Source organism: Bidens hawaiensis, unplaced genomic scaffold, assembly GCF_021521415.1.
Source record: "Bidens hawaiensis isolate Kalapana, Puna unplaced genomic scaffold, B.hawaiensis_p1.1 tig00052247_1, whole genome shotgun sequence".
In the NCBI taxonomy this organism is placed as follows: Eukaryota; Viridiplantae; Streptophyta; class Magnoliopsida; order Asterales; family Asteraceae; genus Bidens; species Bidens hawaiensis.
In genome coordinates, this window is record NW_027506215.1 from 36795 (window position 1) to 54787 (window position 17993).

Here is a 17993-nt window from a genome sequence, read left to right on the forward strand (position 1 = left end):
GTTTGTAGTAGCAAATGAAAAAAAACTGCCATTAAAGTCCAACGGTTTGTAGTGGCAGCCGAAAAAAAGTGTCACTTAAAGTCCAAAAATATTTTAATGGCAGACAGAAAAAAGTGTCACAAAAAGCTCAAAAGTTTTTATTGACAGACGAAAAAACTGCCAATAAAAGGCTTTAGTGGTAACGCTTTTAGTGAATTTTTTTTGTGTGTCACTCATCTCAACAAGGTTTTTCGGTGACACTTTTTTTGATTTCCCGTGCCACTTTTTGTGGTCATTAAATAGCTTTTTATTTGTATAACTCTGATGGCTTTGCCAACGGACCAAACCACTTACACAGTTAAATGTTTTTTTCTTTTTTATCATCAGAGGGATTCGAGAACAACCAATTATCTTTTTATCAACAAAAATCAAGCTAATAAAGAATGTCTAACACATGATAGAACTTAGAAGAATCAAGAACATCATATTAACCAATCAATAGATTAACAAAATTAGCCATCATCATATTAGCACATGAAACAATAAGTAATTTGAAGCAAGAAAAATTGATGAGTCGAGAATTGTTAGAAATGAAGACTCAAGAGAAAGTCAAGGGGGCATTTAGCTCGTCTCCTTTGTATAAGCGTTCTTATATCTTTAAAATTAGAATATATATATATATAATAATTTACAAAAAAAAATTGTAAATGATAAGTGAAAATTTCGATTCTGAGTTAACGACATAAAAAACTTATGAAAGTATACGTTTTGGCTTTCTGGGCTGCTGGTTTCTTACTGGGCTTGTCATTCTCAGCTGTTGCGTGAGCTACATTAAAGTTATTGTGAAGGGTGTATAAACAATAATTCTAAGACTGAGAAAAATTTCAAGACACACAACGCGTTTGATGAAATGACTGAGAGAAATTTGCTGTCATGGGTTATCATTGTATTATGTATAGATTTTGCAGGCCAGAGAGTCTAAAGAAGGATAAAGAATCAGTGATTGGTTCTCTGCATGAACAATAGTTGCTGCATACCTCTTTTTGGATTGTTTTTTGGTCATCATCATTACTGTTGCCTTTTTATCTCTTTTCAAAACTCAACTGCAAATCCAATTCAAATTAATAATGTGTGAGACTAAAACTATGAACCAAATGGCATTCAAACAAATAGCGAACCTGTTTCCGTCACATGATTTTTATGGTATGCATTTCTGATCTTCAGTCCACTTCTTTTGTCACCTGTATTCTGTCTCATGTATTGCAATATTTCTATTTATATAAAACACAGTCATGATTACAAATATTCAAAAGCAAAATAATATATTCATACATATATAGTCGTTTATAAGAATCTACTTGGCTTCTCTGCCCCTTTTAATCTTGGAAACTCTCGCTACAACCATCACGTATACCTTATCCATTGTTACCTCCGCAACCATAAAAACCTTCCGCCGCCATTGCTTCTTGTATGACAAGACTCCAATAACACCCCAAAAACCTGTTGCAAATCCACATGTTGTGTCCAAGTAAAGCCATACCTTCTTTGGCTCATTAGCATCCTCATATTTGTTCTTGCTTATTGTAGTTGGCGGGTTTTCATGATTGGAGCAATTATTTGGTAGAGGGGCACCACATAGATCCCTGTTACCAGCATAAATTGATGGGTCGGTAAGTGTTTGCAATTGATTTCCGGTTGGAATTCTTCCCGACAAGTTGTTGTATGACAAATTCATAAAGCTCAAAAAGTTCAAAGCTGCCATGCTTGGAGGGATCAGCCCAGTTAATTGGTTGTCTGACAAATCGAGAGAATTTAACGCCTTCATGTTTCCGATGTTATCCGGAATACTCCCACTCAAGTGATTATTAGACAAATTGAGACCTACTAGCAAAGCAAGTGCAGTTACTTCTGGAGGGATTTCTCCTGTAAGTTTATTGCTTGAAAGGTCCATGTTAAAGACTAAATTCAAAGTTGTTGTATAACTAAGTTGGCTTCCTTTCATGACCTGATTCACACCAGCACTAGGACTGTAACGGATAGTACGAAGACCCCGATATATTTCCTCAATCATTCCTCTCAACTCTCCAAAACAATTAGGGATGGATCCTTTTAAGTTGTTGTGTGCGATGTCTAAAATCTGAAGATGTGAACATCTGCACAAAGATTTAGGAATACCTCCTGTGAAGTTGTTTTTATGCAATCTGAGAACCATCAAATCTGTAACGTTTTCTCCAATCCATTTTGGTATGCTTCCAGAAAATTCATTGTTGCCCAAATCCAAAACTTGTAAGGATCTCAAATTCCCCAAGTCGGGCGGAAGTTCGCCACTAAAGTTATTATCACTCAGTTTTAACCAAAACAATGATGAAGACATATATCCTAAAGAACTTGGAAGAACTCCAGATAGCCTATTTGAATTAAGTATAAGATTCTCCAAGTCTTGTAGATTCCCTACACAGTCAGGAATATTTCCAGATAAACGATTGCTAGAAACATCAAGAATTGACAAGTGTGTACTTCTGCACAGTGGCCTTGGAAGTGACCCACTAAAAAGGTTGTCTTGTAGAAGCAAAGTCTCAGTAAATTCGCTAAATGGAAAATTTATCAAAGATCCACTGAATTTGTTGTAAGAGAGATCTAATATAGAAAGCATGGACATCTTCCGAAAGAATGTTGGTAGAAGTCCATGTAGGCTAGCATTAGACAAACTCAACACCCTAAGCTTCCTTTGAGTTTGCAACCATTTTGGAAATTCATTTGCCATCTTGCAAGATCTAAAAATAATACTTCTCGATTGGAATGGAGGTGTCCACTCATGCGAGATATTGATGATCAACTTATCACTAGGACCAATGTACAGGTACTTCAACATCGAGAGGTTAGCAAAATGGGCTTCAAAAACGACACCTTCTAAAGAATTTTCAGAGAGATCTAAATCATTGAGTTTGGTAAGTTGCCCAACTGAAACTGGGATTGGACCTGTTAACAAGTTTGAAGCTACAGAGAGTGTTTGTAATGAATCTAGTCTTCCTAGGGATGTTGGGATTGCACCTGTTAACCGGTTTGATGGTAGGAACAAACGCTTTAAACATGTTAATCTTCCAAATGATTCTGGGATAGAACCATTTAAATGATTATAAGACAGATCTAATACTTCTAATGATCTTAATCTCTCCAAAGATTTAGGGATTGAACCTGTGAAACAGTTGTACATGAGATTTAAGACTCTTAAATTGGTTAGTCTTCCAATAGATTCTGGAACTGAACCGCTTAGTTTATTATAATCTAAATACAACATCTCTAAAGCATATTGGGAACACCCAGACGTGTTTGGTGATGGACCCATCATTTCTCCTCCAATATGATTACGTGATAAGCTCAATGCTATCAAATGACATTGTCTCCAAATTCCAACAAGCTCAATGTTATCAAATTTATTAGAAGAAACATCGAGATTTAAAAGGTTAGGCATGACAGGAATTGACGAGTTCAAACTGTTATCTGAAAGCAAAAGGACTCTTAGTGAGGTGATGTTCATTAATTCAGATAGAAATTTACCTCCAATTGAATTCTTGCTAAGATCAAGATATTGTATGGTAGGTAGGGCACTGAAATTAAGATAAGTGGGTGAAAAGTGGGCATTGTTAAGGCCACACTCTGACAAATGCAATTCTGATAAAGAAGGGAGCATGTTTAGCAGCTTTAGAGAGTTTCTTGCTAGACTAAAACTATACGATGAAAGATCAAGGAATGTTATGCATGTCATGTTCAGAAAAAAGTGTGGGAGTTCTTCAAAATGGTTGAAGCCAAGATCAAGATGTTGGATGTTGGGAAGTATTTTACTTGAATTAAGATGAAGACCGAGATTAACATCAGAAAGTTCACAATATTTCAAACGTAGGTATGTTAATGAAGGAATTATGTGAAATACCATATCAATATTTTTTGCATGAGAAAGATTCACATAACTCAAGTCAAGATGATCGAGTGAGGAGAGGCTAGAAACCCATGACACATCATTTGCAATGAGCCCTTGTGTAAAGTAATAACGTGAACCAAGATCAAGAACCTTCAAATTGGAAAGATTTCCAATGTGATGGGGAATAATACCACTAAAGCCTGCATGAGAAAGATTGAGGTAGCTTAGTTGCTTGAAGGATCCAATGAATTCTGGAATCTGGCTTTCTTGAAAATAATTCCCACTCAAATCCAGATGTTCAAGATGACTCAACTCGGTTAAATCTGCATTCACCTTATCACCAACTAAGTAGTAGTGCGCGTCCACCGTATCACCAACGTCTAAGTAGAAATATTCTTCGAAGATTGGGAAGTCCTCCATAATGTCGATGTAATTTCCCATGAGATGGAGGCGGACAACACTTCCGGTGGCACCATCACAACGAACTCCTTTCCACGAGCAACAATCAGTACCAACCCATGAAGAGAGCATTCCGAACTCATCTTCAACGCTATGTTTGAATTTGAGCAGTGCTTGTCTCTATCGATCATGGCAGCTGGTTGTTGAATTTTGAGCACCAAGACATGCATATTCGGTTGCAACCAAAAACATGCTTAAGAAAGCGAGAAATAGCCCTGAAACCCGCTGATTTCCCATCATTCAACCTCGACTTGTTAGAAAAAATGAGTCAAAATATGAGTTGCTATGATGAACAAACTGCATGAAGTATTAATTGTGTAGATGGAGGGGACCTTATGACCCATGGAAGACTTCACAAGTCGTTGTGGAATGTGGATGGATGATATATCAAGGCATAAATTGTATCCACAAAATTGCTTCCTTCTATCTCATCTTGCAAAACATTCGTGCTAAGTAACGGGTCAAAACATGCTATTTTAGAAAAGTATAAAACCATCACCTTTGTTCAGGGTTCATAATCTGAGCTGTCATTTCAGATCACATGTATTAAAAACAGGTGAACCAGCTTTTTTTTTTTTGTTAACAGCGGATGGTGGCAATTGGTAGAGATGACGCTACTTGTGGTGGCATTATGGGTTGTGTGTGTGTGTGTGTCGGGGCGGGGGGGGCGCTATTGACGTGGTTAAAATTGAAGAATAACTTTGTTGTACTAAATTCTCACCTCACAACCCATAATTATATTCATGATTTGCTTATAGTTTTTTATACACCTTCGACCAATTTGTTGTAAATTATATAAGGTTCAAATCCGAATTTTACTTTTTCATAGCCGTAGATCCTTTAAAAATTTCATGGTTCTTTTAATATATATACTTAACTAGATTTTATCCCCCGTAATACGAGGGTTGTTTTACATTATTCGTTTTTAATATTTATATATGTATATTTGAATTTTAATTTTATTTATTGTAAGAAAGTTAATAATTAATATACTTGAGGTTTGATGATGAAGTGGTTTCACAAATAAATGATATGTTATAATCCGGTTTAAAAGCTTCTGGGTTTGGTGATGCCTATTACCCGTTTATTTTCTTTATTATAAATTTGTTTCTTTTCTTAATTATAATATACTTAGGGTTTGATGATGAAAGGGTTTCATAAATAAATGATATGTTATAACCCGTTTAAAAGTTATCTGGATTTGGTGACCCATGACCCGCTTATGTTTTTTATTATAACATTGTTTATTAATTATAAATAATATCTTTTTTTTGTTTCACAAATAAATGATATGTTATAATCCGGTTTAAAAGCTATATGGTTTGGTGATACCAATTACCCGTTTATTTTCTTTATTATAAATTTGTTTATTTTCTTAATTATAATATGCTTAAGGTTTGATGATGGAAGGGTTTCATAAATAAATGATATGTTATAACCTGTTTAAAAGCTATCTGGATTTGGTGACCCATGACCCGCTTATGTTTTTTACAATAAAATTGTTTATTAATTATAAATAATATCTTTTTCTTTTTAAATTGAATATTAAATTTTAGTATATCCCTATTTTATAGGATTTTCATATAAAATAATTGGTAAGATTAATTTTTAATTTAATGAGATGTTATAACCCGTTTAAGAGCTATCTGGTTTTGGTAAGACCCATACCCATAAATTTGGGTTAAATCAATGAAAGGCCTCCATTTAAAAATCAAGCAATCTGGTGGCTTCCATAAAGGGGGGAGCGACCACATCGCAACACATAGAATTTTAGGGTCTTCGTTTACATATATTATAGATTCTTTAGAGTTGAAAACTCAAAATTTGTTTATCGTATTAGAAAAATACTTGGGCATAAGCCTGCAAGTAGAATACTCTTTGTCTTCGCCCATCAAGGTTTAGACCGCATATTAGGTCCAGTCCAATAGCTTTATGCTTAGACAGGCCATAGCCATAGCCAATCCGGTTTTTGAGAGGGGGGGGGGGGATAACGCTTGACCGGGTTGAACCAGGTTCTAGCCAGTTTGGTTCATGTTTTGGTAGCAACAATATTTTTGTAACGAAACACCAACTCACTCTACCAACGTCTACAAATTTGTGTCACATGACACATATTACATATACGGGTGGGTTATTTACAGAAGTATAAATATTATGAGAACCACAAGAACCAATAAAAAATAATTCATTTATTTATGTTTTTATCTAAAACTATGCCAATGTTATGTATATATACTTGAATTCAAATGCATATATTTATGTGTTCGTATATTATAAGCATCTACACAAGTGTATAAAACTTGCTATGAGTAAATAGAGGCAGGGGCAGGGGTGTTCATCGGATCGGATAATGGGTTATTCGGTTTATTTGGTTCCAATTGTTCGTGTTTGAAAATTTTGGAACCCTATCCGAAATCCGATCCGATCCGAATTTGGGGCATTCCTATCTGATCCGAATCCGATCCGAATTGAGTTCGGATGGATTCGGATCGGATTCGGATAATCCGAAATTATCCGAATAATCCGTATAACAAATATACAAACTTAAGTTTTATTAAATAAACATACAAAACTGGAAAATAAAAATAAAACACTACAAGAGCAAGGAAGTTAAGTAGTTAGAGAGTATAACGACGGAGTGTTGTGACATTTTTGTCTATGGTGTGTTAGGTTGATTGAACGCAGAACGAATAATGATTTTATGGTTATAAAGTTAGTGTAAATGTTAACGCATTTGGCTATATACACTAATAACATGTTATATATTCGGGTTATTCAGATATGCGAATAATCCAAACTATCCGAAATTTTTTGAAATCCATATCTGAATCCAATCCGAATAAGAATTCGGATCGGATTATTCTGGTTTCGGTTCGGGTTTCTGTTTTTTTCGGATTTCGGATTCCTGAACACCCATACCGGGGAGGCAGCAGGGGAAATTAATTAATTAATTAATTAGAGAAAAAAATCAGACCATTACTGTTACATATTGGCCCTGTTACATTGGACCCGCTAAACAATTCTTTGTAGTCAAGTAAACTTATGGTTTCCTCCAAATCTGTTCTTGATATTTAGCTTCTGCATCTTCCGGTCTTTCACCATTGCACTTCCGACACACAACATTTCCAGCATAGTTGAAGAAATCACACCTTTCCCAAATTAAATAAAATACACATTAAACTGAACACGTCACACTTCACTAAACGTGTAAAGTGTAATTTACTCAACAAACTAACACATACATGTTTAATAAATGGCTTACACGACACATTTAACACAATTAAATATAACCAGTTCAACATGTTAAGTCATGTCAAACCTTACTGGCACCGGTTATAGTAACCGGTAGCATTTTGACAGATTCTTCCTATCTGAGCAATTAAGAAAAAAACTTAGGGACTTACGAGGGGCACTCCCACTCTCCCTGCCTCTTGGGGCATTGCTCACGGCAACGAAAACGCTTTGTGTTGCTAGCAAAATTCATAAATTGACACCTAAACAAATAATATCAAAGTTCATAGGTTAAAAAACTATTTGTATATAACAAATTGTTATAAATTTCTTACTATGGGCAGTTCCAGTCTCCTTTCTTCATTTCAACATCATTTGTTCCAACCCTTTTCGGCCCCTTGGTTTTGCATTTCAAGCACCGAATGTTTCTCCAAAAATTTATAAAATTTCATTTGCAAAATAAAAACATCTATTTTAGTAAATATACAATCATTAATCCAACTATAAGTAATAATACCCATCCATCAAGTGATGACTTTTGTTAAACAGAATTTGTATTTAATGCATAACAAAAGCATAAATGTGAAAAGCGATAAAACCAAATTTAAAACCTTATAACCACAAAACCTTATTTACAAACTTACTAAGGACAATTTCAATCGCCTTTTTTCATTTCAACATTGTTACCACCAGCGTTTTGAGGACCATCTTCGTTGCATTCCTGACACTTTTTGTTCCTAGAAAAATTCAAAAAATTGCACCTACAAAAAAAATTTAAGCAAATTACAAAATAAAATTTGAAAAAGTAAATAACTATGAAAAAAACTTCAACATAAACTCACTCGGGACACAACCAATCTCCTCTTCTCATTACAACATTACGCGGTGACTCCCTTTCCTTTATTTTAGCAAACTGTATTTTTCTAACAGCGTTTGCAACCGGTTTTGCAACTCCGAATCCCTTTCCGTTAATTCAACAGGCTGTGCCTTTCTAGCGACTGTTGCAGCAGGTTTTCGCAATTCCGGGTCAACTCTCGTGTCACTAAGCTCGGTCAACTCCAAAAGCAACTTCTTAGCAGATGCTTCAACAAGTTCCGCCCCTGAAGGCTTGGTCACATGATCCTTTAAAGACGCATACCACATACCTATGTTTAAAATGTAATTATACCAAAATTAATTAAAATAAAATATTTTTAAAATGTTTAAACTAATGAAAAATAACTTACGTCTCCTTTGTCGAGCTGTAAATGTGATCACAAAGGTTTCCCGGATTTAACGGTTTTTGGGTAAATATTGGGACAACCTTTTTGTAACAAGAGTTTGAATCTCCTGCATTATTGCATAGATAGTGACCTGCAATGTGATAAACAACAGGTCAATTCGGGTCTATTAAAATTAAATAATGGGCAATTTGAGTCTACTCAAAGTAAACGGGTCAATTTGAGCCTACTCAAACTAAATTACGGGTCAACGTGAGTCAACTTAAACTAAACAACGGGTTAATTCGAGTCAACTTAAAATTAAAAACGAGTCCATTTGAGTATACTTAAATTAAAAACTGGTCAATTTGGGTCAACTCAAATTAAATAACGGGTCAAGTGGGTGTTTGTCTCCAACAACTACTCTTATTCTAAAAAAAACTTGAGTCCACTTTTGCCAAAACCCGTTTTAACTTGAACCCGTTCTGGTCGTCACCAAACCCGCCACAGCCCAGTGCTCCGGGCTTATTAATTAACTGGGCTTACTAATTAACTATAACCATACCACAATTATGAATTAACAAATGAAATCGGTCACGGCCAAAACTCAAGCAAGCGTCCTTGAGAATACTCGTATCTTTATAAAAAGAAACAATATCAGTTCCATCTCTACTGAGGGGCTAATTTACACATTCTGTCTTTTTTTAAATAGAAAATTTGTGTTTTGTTTATCATGTGTGTATTATTGTTCTTTTTTTTTTTATTTAAGAGTTGAAGAAATGCATAATGTAAGTGGGTTAGGACCCGTGTACTAGAGGGGCGCAGCCCTTTTTAAAATTTAAAACCAGTTTAGGTTAGAAACCGGTTTGGTTTGGTCAATTAAAGTCAAAACCGGTTTATGATTGGTTTTGATTCGGGTTGAAACCGGTTTCTTGACCAGTTTACCAACGGTTTCAGTTTGAATTTTGATCGGTTTCGGTTCGGGTTTGTCTGGTTTTGGCTAGTTTCGGTTCGGTTAACCGGTTTTGGTGGAGAAAATTAAAACCGGTTCCGAACCTTCGGTTTTCAATAGGTTTCAAACCAGTTTCATAATAGGTTTCAAACCGATTCAGTTTCGGTTCGATTTTCAGATCGGTTCGATTAACCGGTTTATTTGCCCACTTCTACCGTGCACCACACATGCGGAAATTATAGTAAAACACAAATATGAATAAATGTTTATATATTTTGAACAAATTAACGTTGTATCTTTAAAAGTATAACTATAATTTTTTATAATATTTTTATACTTCAAATAGATAATTTATTTGCTTTGATACGAATTGTTTAACCACTTTTAATAAAAGTAAAAACAATTGTAAATACTTTTTTAATAAGAAAGTGAAGGTTGAGTTGTTAATGAATCAGTCTAGTTGGGTTTTGTTGGGTTAAATAGATGAAAGAGAGCTAAGTTAGTTTTGTAGTAAAAGTTGGGTTGAATTCCAAATGGAGATAGTCTAAAGGTGGTAGCGTGTGTGTGGTGTGGTATTGGGCAGCCCGAATTGAAAACCAAATTTGTGGGTTTTTGAATTTTCAAAACCATTCGGTTTGGGGTTATTTATTTATTTATTTTTTTGTTCTGGTTTACGGTTTTTGGGTTTGATTCGGTCTTGAATTTGGTATTTTCGCTTTTCCTAACCAGGGAAAAAAAATATGACACAAGATATTGCTATTGGGTGTTATATTTGAAAAAAATAGTTTAAGGTTAATAAAATATTGAACGTTTTTATCTAGCATATTGAGTGCTAAAAAGATAATTACACTCAAAATTAAGAATAAGAAAAATAATATATTCAATAACATTAGTCATTGGTTTTTTCGGTTTTTCACAAAACCCAAAAATAAACGAAAGCCAATATGTTGGTTTTTACTAAAGTTTAAAACGAACTGTCGGTTTCTAATTCGGTTTGATTTGGTTATTTCAGTATATTTGTTTGGTTTTTTTGGTTGCGTTCACACTCATTAAGGGTGATCTTACGGGCTTGAGACTAAAGCAACCTTTATTTTACAAAAAAAAGCTGCATTAGGTGAAGTTGTATTAGACTTAATGCAACCTTTTTGTTACATAATGCAACTGTTTTTTCAAATGCAACGTTTTAAAAAGGTTGCATTTGAAAGAAACGGTTGCGTTATCTAATAAAAGGGTTGCATTAGGTCTATTGCAACTTCACCTAATACAACTTTTTTTGTAAAATAAAAGTTGGCTTAAGTCAATTTTTTTGTAGTATCCTAATCACATTTACCTCCAAAAACTAAAAACCCATCCAAAAAAACATCACCTATCTGGTCCTCGTCACTATCAACAATCTCTCCGTCAACCAAACCCTGGCCATAAGATTTGAAGAAATACATAATGTTAGGTTAGAGACTCATGTATCATACGAGTGAAAATTATAGTAAAACGCACATACAAATAAATGCTTATGTATTTTGAACAATTTGTAAATTTAACGTAGTATCTTTAAAAACATACGAGAATTTTTTATATTCGTTTTTAAGGAAAGGTTAAAATACAAAAGAATACAAAAATGAGAAGTGCGAGAAGGATTTATGGCCACACAAAAAACAATTCAACAAAAAATAAAAAAATACTAAAAAAAATCATAACTCAAATTATAAATAAAAAACGAAAAAAAATTACAAACTTAAATGTTTCATCCGTCATTCTTGTTCTAAAAAAAGCGACGAAAAGACGCAATGCTGAGATCAAAGATATATCACAAAATATATGATATAATGGAAACAAGGAAATATGTAATACCTGATAATCCAGTGATGTTTGAGATTGACATCTTCTTAATCTGATCGAGTTCCCCTTTAGGGTGTATGGTTAGGATGGAGATTAGGTGTTCTTGATGAACACGATTTGAGAGAGAGAGGTAGGGGATGATTCTTATGGTGTTATTATTCATCATTAGTTATTAACCTCTCTAATAAGCTCTCTATATATACACCCAAGAGGAAACCCTATTAATGTTAGTAAGGGTAATTCCGTCCATCAAGGATTTACCAGTTATAAACATAAGGTTATTTAGGTCAATGATCAATAATAAGATAAATAATTATAAGGGCCATATATAAAATATATATAAAATATATATTTATTCTAACATTCTCCCACTTGGCCTAGTAATTATTTATTATGAGCATTAGATTAGTCTGATCAGAGGTTAATACTCATTTTAGTTCTAAACCCAAATTGCAGCAGAGAAATACAGTCGTTGAATCAATATTCGACTCAGGACCCCCATTAATCATACTACAACTCAAATTTAAAACCTAACTTTAGGATCAAATTGACAAATAAGCCCTTACCGTTGATTTGTATAATTAGTGTCTATACGTCTTTAGGCATGCATGAACGTATTTAGAGACAAAACAAATTTTCAACGTATGAGGAAAAATTAATAATTAATCATTCATAGTACGATACGCAGTTGCGCTTGGTCATTGGTAAAACCCGTCTCTATTATTGGCCATTTAGGAGACTTATGGGTGACAGACCTTTAATTAGTAGATCCATAAGCATATCATGAATGCATTCGATACAAAAGTTTAGTTTCCTCTATTTGTTCTTAAGTCATAAGCGAACAATAATTTAGACTTGTATCGAATTCTAATGCAGCTCCGCTTGAACTGTTACTGTTCAAGAAATAAGGGTAGCTGACTTTATCACAATAAGTCTTCAATATTGGATTTATATGAAGTTAATAAATTATGAGTCAACTGATAAAGTTTTCCAACAACATTTAGTGACACGTTGCGTTATGATCAGCAACATATTATGTCATTATAACTTAGGTCGTTGTTATCAGTTAGTTAGGACTCCTTCATGAGATAGTAATGTCTGCTGACATAAGGATATACCCAGAAGTTGACAAAGTTAGAATATTAGTAGTCAACCGTTTTTTAGTTCTCACTTCTTCTTCTTTAAATTATTGTGTCTCGTTTCTTAGAGATATTGTGATATTTTATCAGATGCTTCACAATAGAAATAATTAGTCTAGTGTTTAGCAATGTGACCAATATCTAAACGAGTATAGATTTGAACCTTCTTAAGGCATCTAATTAATGATGCATAAGGAAATAATCTCATTTATCCTATTAGCCTCTAAAGGAGAGCAATATTGTATGTTACAAGTGTAAGGACCCGTTTCATGTAAAACATATAAAACTAATGAGTCTATCTCGGTGTATTTTGATAACTATTAAATAAGAGGTATCTCCGAGATTGATTAGGTCAAGATATGCGTTAACAATACTTTGACTCATGTAACATATACTTGTCAAAAGAATGTCATCTATATAAGGACAAGTTTACATTAGTTGCTCCCACTCATCTTGAGGTAGGTAAATCAATCCACTTAGTTCTTGATGAAGAGAGTTGCATTATGATTTCATTATTGATTCTTGCATCAACCCATACATGGATTTTATTGACTTACAAACTAAGTGTTCTTAACCTTCAGTTTAGAACTTACAGGTTATTTTACGAACATGTAGGCCAGTGTTAGGGAAAGTTGTTTTAATGTTCATGTAATGTAGCTCTAAATTATTATAAGCTACTAGAACAGTAAGACAAGGAACTAGGTTCTTTGATAATTTATTCCCTCTTGAGTATACCTTTATCAATCAATCATACCTTTAGTGTATTAACGTTATTCATTCAGATTTAGTTTAGTAATGACTACCTTTTAGGTAATTCAACCAAATCCCAAACGTTATACTATTTTAGAAGATTGATTGATACTAATGGTTTAATTAGAAGAGGTAGGATCATTAAACCTTCCAAAATCCATTTAATCTTTAGTCAGGTAGGGTACATAATCATCAAAGTTAGTAGGCCTTTGAGACCTAGATGACCTCCTGAGTTGATTATTGGGTATATAAGGAGTTTCAAATTTTCAGGTATATTAGGAGCAATATTAGTTTCTAAGTATGTAAGAGTTGGTGCAGTATGGTGTACAAGAGGTGTAATCGGAGTTAAAGTAAGCGACAATCTCTCCCCCCGCGTCTTGTACTTAGCCAAGTTATGATAAGGACTTTTACTGCTCCTACTGACCTTAGAAATATGTAAGAATTCAGCATGCTTAGGGTCAACATCAGAAGACCAATAAATTCTAATTGAGGATTATATTAATTAGTCTTGGTAAGAAATCTAAGTTTTCCCATATTTAGGTATTCAACAAAATTTGTTAGGAGTAGCATTAAATGTTAAGGAGACAAGATATAATGGAGCAGTGTCTTATACAAGGGATGTTTTATGAGGTAGATTAAGTTGTTTCTCCCCCATCTCTTGCATATAAGGACACTCAGTGCTCCCACTGATCTTTTAGGCCTCTAAAACTCCATACAAGTTTTGGCGATTCATGTCATAGGAAACTTTCATGCAGTTTAGACTTGATTTCCTTATTGTCCATATTTCATAAGAAATTTTAAGGACATATTTAGAAGGAATACTGATAAGTATATATGAATTGATTTCTTTAAAGAACTTGTCCAGTAGGAAACAGATTAGATACAAGTTGATATTCTTCTAAGCTCCACTAATAGCAGTGAATTTTAACTTATGGTGGACCTCACTTACTCCCTTTATCCAGTTTATATTTAGGGCATTTAACACATGCTTTCAAATCACTAAGAATGAGATTTAATGGCAATTCATCCTTTGTCAACCGAGTCATGATTTCTCATGAAAATTTTGGTCTTAATGGATGAAGTACGTAAGTCTCATTTATCTTTTGTTAAATTCTCATTTCTATGATAACAAAAGGTTGTGAAATTTGTAGCATCGCTTAGTTTTATCTTATAAGGTTTCTATTCAGATAATAACGACCGATAATATGATAGTTTTAGTTATTAGTGACTTTGTTTTGGTCATTTAAAACCTTATAACTGTCAAAATGTAGCTTTAGTATTGATACTAAATTCTGAGTAAACTCTAGAATGTTTAAGGTATCATAAAGCTTAATACAAAACAGCTTTTATGGTTCTTACAACCTTAACATTAAATGAGTCACTGACTCTCATCTTAATTATTATCGATTTCTGATAAGGAAACGTATAAAACTAAACTCAACTAACATGTGTTAATAGGGATATTAATATTAGTGGAGTTAAATATCATTAATTGGTAACTACCTTTCTTAGCCAACTGTTCCCTTGAGGTATGGATAGTCTCTTTGCTCGTGCCTAGTCTAATGGCATGATTTTGTAGTGAGACTTTCCCTTTGAGAACTTAGAGCTGTAAGCAGTACTTGTATTTTGTTTCAAGACTTTAGAACTATCATCTTTTAAGGTTTAGTGGTAATAAGGTGAATAACATTTGATTTTCAATTTTAGGCATTCCTTTTCCTGTACATATATTGCTAGCAACACACTCAGTTTCCTTTAGTACTTCTGAGTGTTATAGTTGATTCTTAAGGCATCTAATTGTACTGGTGGAAAAGTAATACACTGAAAAGACTTCATTAAGTTCCATGTATAAGCTCTCAGTTTATGGGTCATGGAATTAAATATTAGGATGTATTCACAAATGCCAATTAACCTTTTTATTTAGAATTAGAGTGTTTTGCATGCATCTTAGGAATTGTTTTGATTCTATTATTTCCATAGAAAAAAAAAAAACGTTAGTCTTAGGAATTTTAGAATCCGTAATTGCTCACCTGATAGGAATCATGTAAGGAGTTCTTGATTATCATAAGAGACACATTTATTTATCCCACTGATTATGCTCAAGTGTTTTTCTGTAATACTTTTATCAGAATGAGCAGTAAGAATTTCAAGTCTTTAAGGATAATCAAGACTCAAAAGGGCAAATTTTATAAGACCCTTTTAGAAGCAAAACTCTTCTTAGGTTTTGTAATAAGAGTGGATGATTTAGGTTTGAGATTCAAACTTTATAGAAGAATTTTAGAGTGATTTATGTTATGGGTAATCTAATAAGGCAGACTGAAATTAGGATCATTAATGAAGGATCATTAATGTAAGGATCATTATGAAGATGTGATAATTTTAAGTATAACACCAAAATTAATTTTATTATACTTAAATAAAATAGATCACCGTTGGGCAGAAAATGTATTATTTAAGTATAAAATTCTTGTGCGAAAATAATTGTAACAAATCACCGTTGGGCAGAATTGGAACAATCAAGTTGTTATGCACAAGGTAAGTTTGCAATACATAAATGTAACAAATCACCGTTGGGCAGAATTGAGACATTTAAGGTATTTAAGGCAAAGTTAATGTCATTTGAGTATCTAGCAATTTTAGGATACTCATCTTTTAGATGACTATGCTTAGTTAGACTAAAACAACTTTGTTAAGCTACCATATCACCATTTGGCAGAAGTGAACTCATGAAGTGTTGTTTAAGTTAAGCAAAACTAAAGTCATGCGAATGTCTGATAATGTTAGGACATACACTTTTAAGTGACATACTTAATTATACTTAAATAACAATATTAGGTTACACATCACCGTTGGGCAGAAGTGAACTATAAGTGTTATTTAAGTTAAGTAATTTAACGGAGCAGGGCCCCTTAATCAGTTAGGTTATATATAAGGGTTTCTGATCATTTCGCAACATGTAAGATATAAGTAAAGTTGCGATTTCTTCGAAGTGATGTTGCGAATTTGGTTAGGGGATTTTAGATGTTGCGAACAGTGCAGTCATAAGTAATGTTGCGATTGATGTTTTATAAGAGATGTTGCGAATGATGTTGTTATGAGAGATGTTGCGAATGTAGTTGTTGTGATGTAATCAGCATTGTTGCGATTTAAAGCACTCGCAACATAATTGTTGCGATTAAGAGTACTCGCAACATCCTGTGATTTTATGGGCTGATCGCAACATCAATAGGTAATACTCGCAACATCTTGCAAAATTAGCTCGTCGCAACATCTTAAGTAATACTCGCAACATCTTAAGGTTCGCAACATTAGTGACTTTTCGCAACATATGTCCCTTCGCAACATTCTGTGATGCTAGGTTCTGATCGCAACATAATTAGTGGACATTCGCAACATGTTACTCGCAAGATAATATGTAATTCTCGCAACATCATGCGATTTCGCAACATTTCATTTGTTGCGATTAGAGTCCAGTTGTTGTGAATAGATGCCTTGATTCGCAACATTAGCAGAATTCGAAAAGAATAATCAACCTGATAACATTTTCCTAATTTTAAGGGATTTGGGAGATTCTGTTATAAAGTTTTAGATTATCTCAAAATTTAATAAGATTTCAAAATTATATCTTTTATCTTATTTAATAGATTTTGAAATTAAACTTAGAGATAATATTATCTCTTTAAAGTTTTAGATTATCTCTAATTTTAATAAGATTTCAAAATTATATCTTTTATTTTATATTAAAGATTTTGAAATTAAACTTAGAGATAATATTATTTTTTTAAAGTTTTAGATTATCTCTAATTTTAATAAGATTTCAAAATTATATCTTTTATTTTATTTAAAAGATTTTGAAATTAAACTTAGAGATAATATTATCTCTTTAACAGATTTCATTTTCCCAAGTTAATCCTAATTAAGGTTAGTTTTCGAAAATTATGATGTTCTTCAAGAACATCTTCGAAAAAAACAAGAACAGTTTCAAGAATTTTACGAAACTGTTTTCGATTATATTATCAGATTTAATACTGGAATCGAAATCTGAAAGTTTTGTAAAACAGATTTCGAAAATAATCAGGTTTTTATAATGAACAGGTTTTAATCAGACCTAACAATTCGTTAGAAGTAATACGAACATCAGATCCAATCAGTTTTATGATGATGATCAAAAACGTAAACATAAGGGTTTTAATCAAAAACTCGTTTCCTATTTTAATTCCAGTTTTTATGGACATCGAAGAAACTGATTAATCAACATCATGCTCTGATACCACATGTTGATCAGTTTCTATAATCGATGATATAATGGAAACAAGGAAATATGTAATACCTGATAATCCAGTGATGTTTGAGATTGACATCTTCTTAATCTGATCGAGTTCCCCTTTAGGGTGTATGGTTAGGATGGAGATTAGGTGTTCTTGATGAACACGATTTGAGAGAGAGAGGTAGGGGATGATTCTTATGGTGTTATTATTCATCATTAGTTATTAACCTCTCTAATAAGCTCTCTATATATACACCCAAGGGGA

General features: G+C 33.3%; 1 protein-coding gene and 1 long non-coding RNA gene across 2 annotated transcripts in view; both read right to left on the bottom strand.

Annotated features, from left to right (window-relative positions):
- Nucleotides 1–1313: 1313 nt before the first annotated feature.
- LOC143617122 (receptor-like protein EIX2) overlaps nucleotides 1314–17993 on the bottom strand; it is a 30960-nt gene continuing 14280 nt past the window's right edge. The window contains exon 2 of the mRNA XM_077089778.1: nucleotides 1314–4231. Within this exon, the coding sequence (XP_076945893.1) occupies nucleotides 1334–4231 (2898 nt within the window). The 3' untranslated portion in view covers nucleotides 1314–1333. The remainder of the gene's footprint in view (nucleotides 4232–17993) is intronic.
- LOC143617123 (uncharacterized) lies at nucleotides 7352–8033 on the bottom strand. The gene is made up of 3 exons (XR_013150775.1): nucleotides 7924–8033; nucleotides 7762–7851; nucleotides 7352–7506 (listed from the first exon to the last, which is right to left on the bottom strand). It is a non-coding gene; the product is annotated as an uncharacterized LOC143617123 (long non-coding RNA).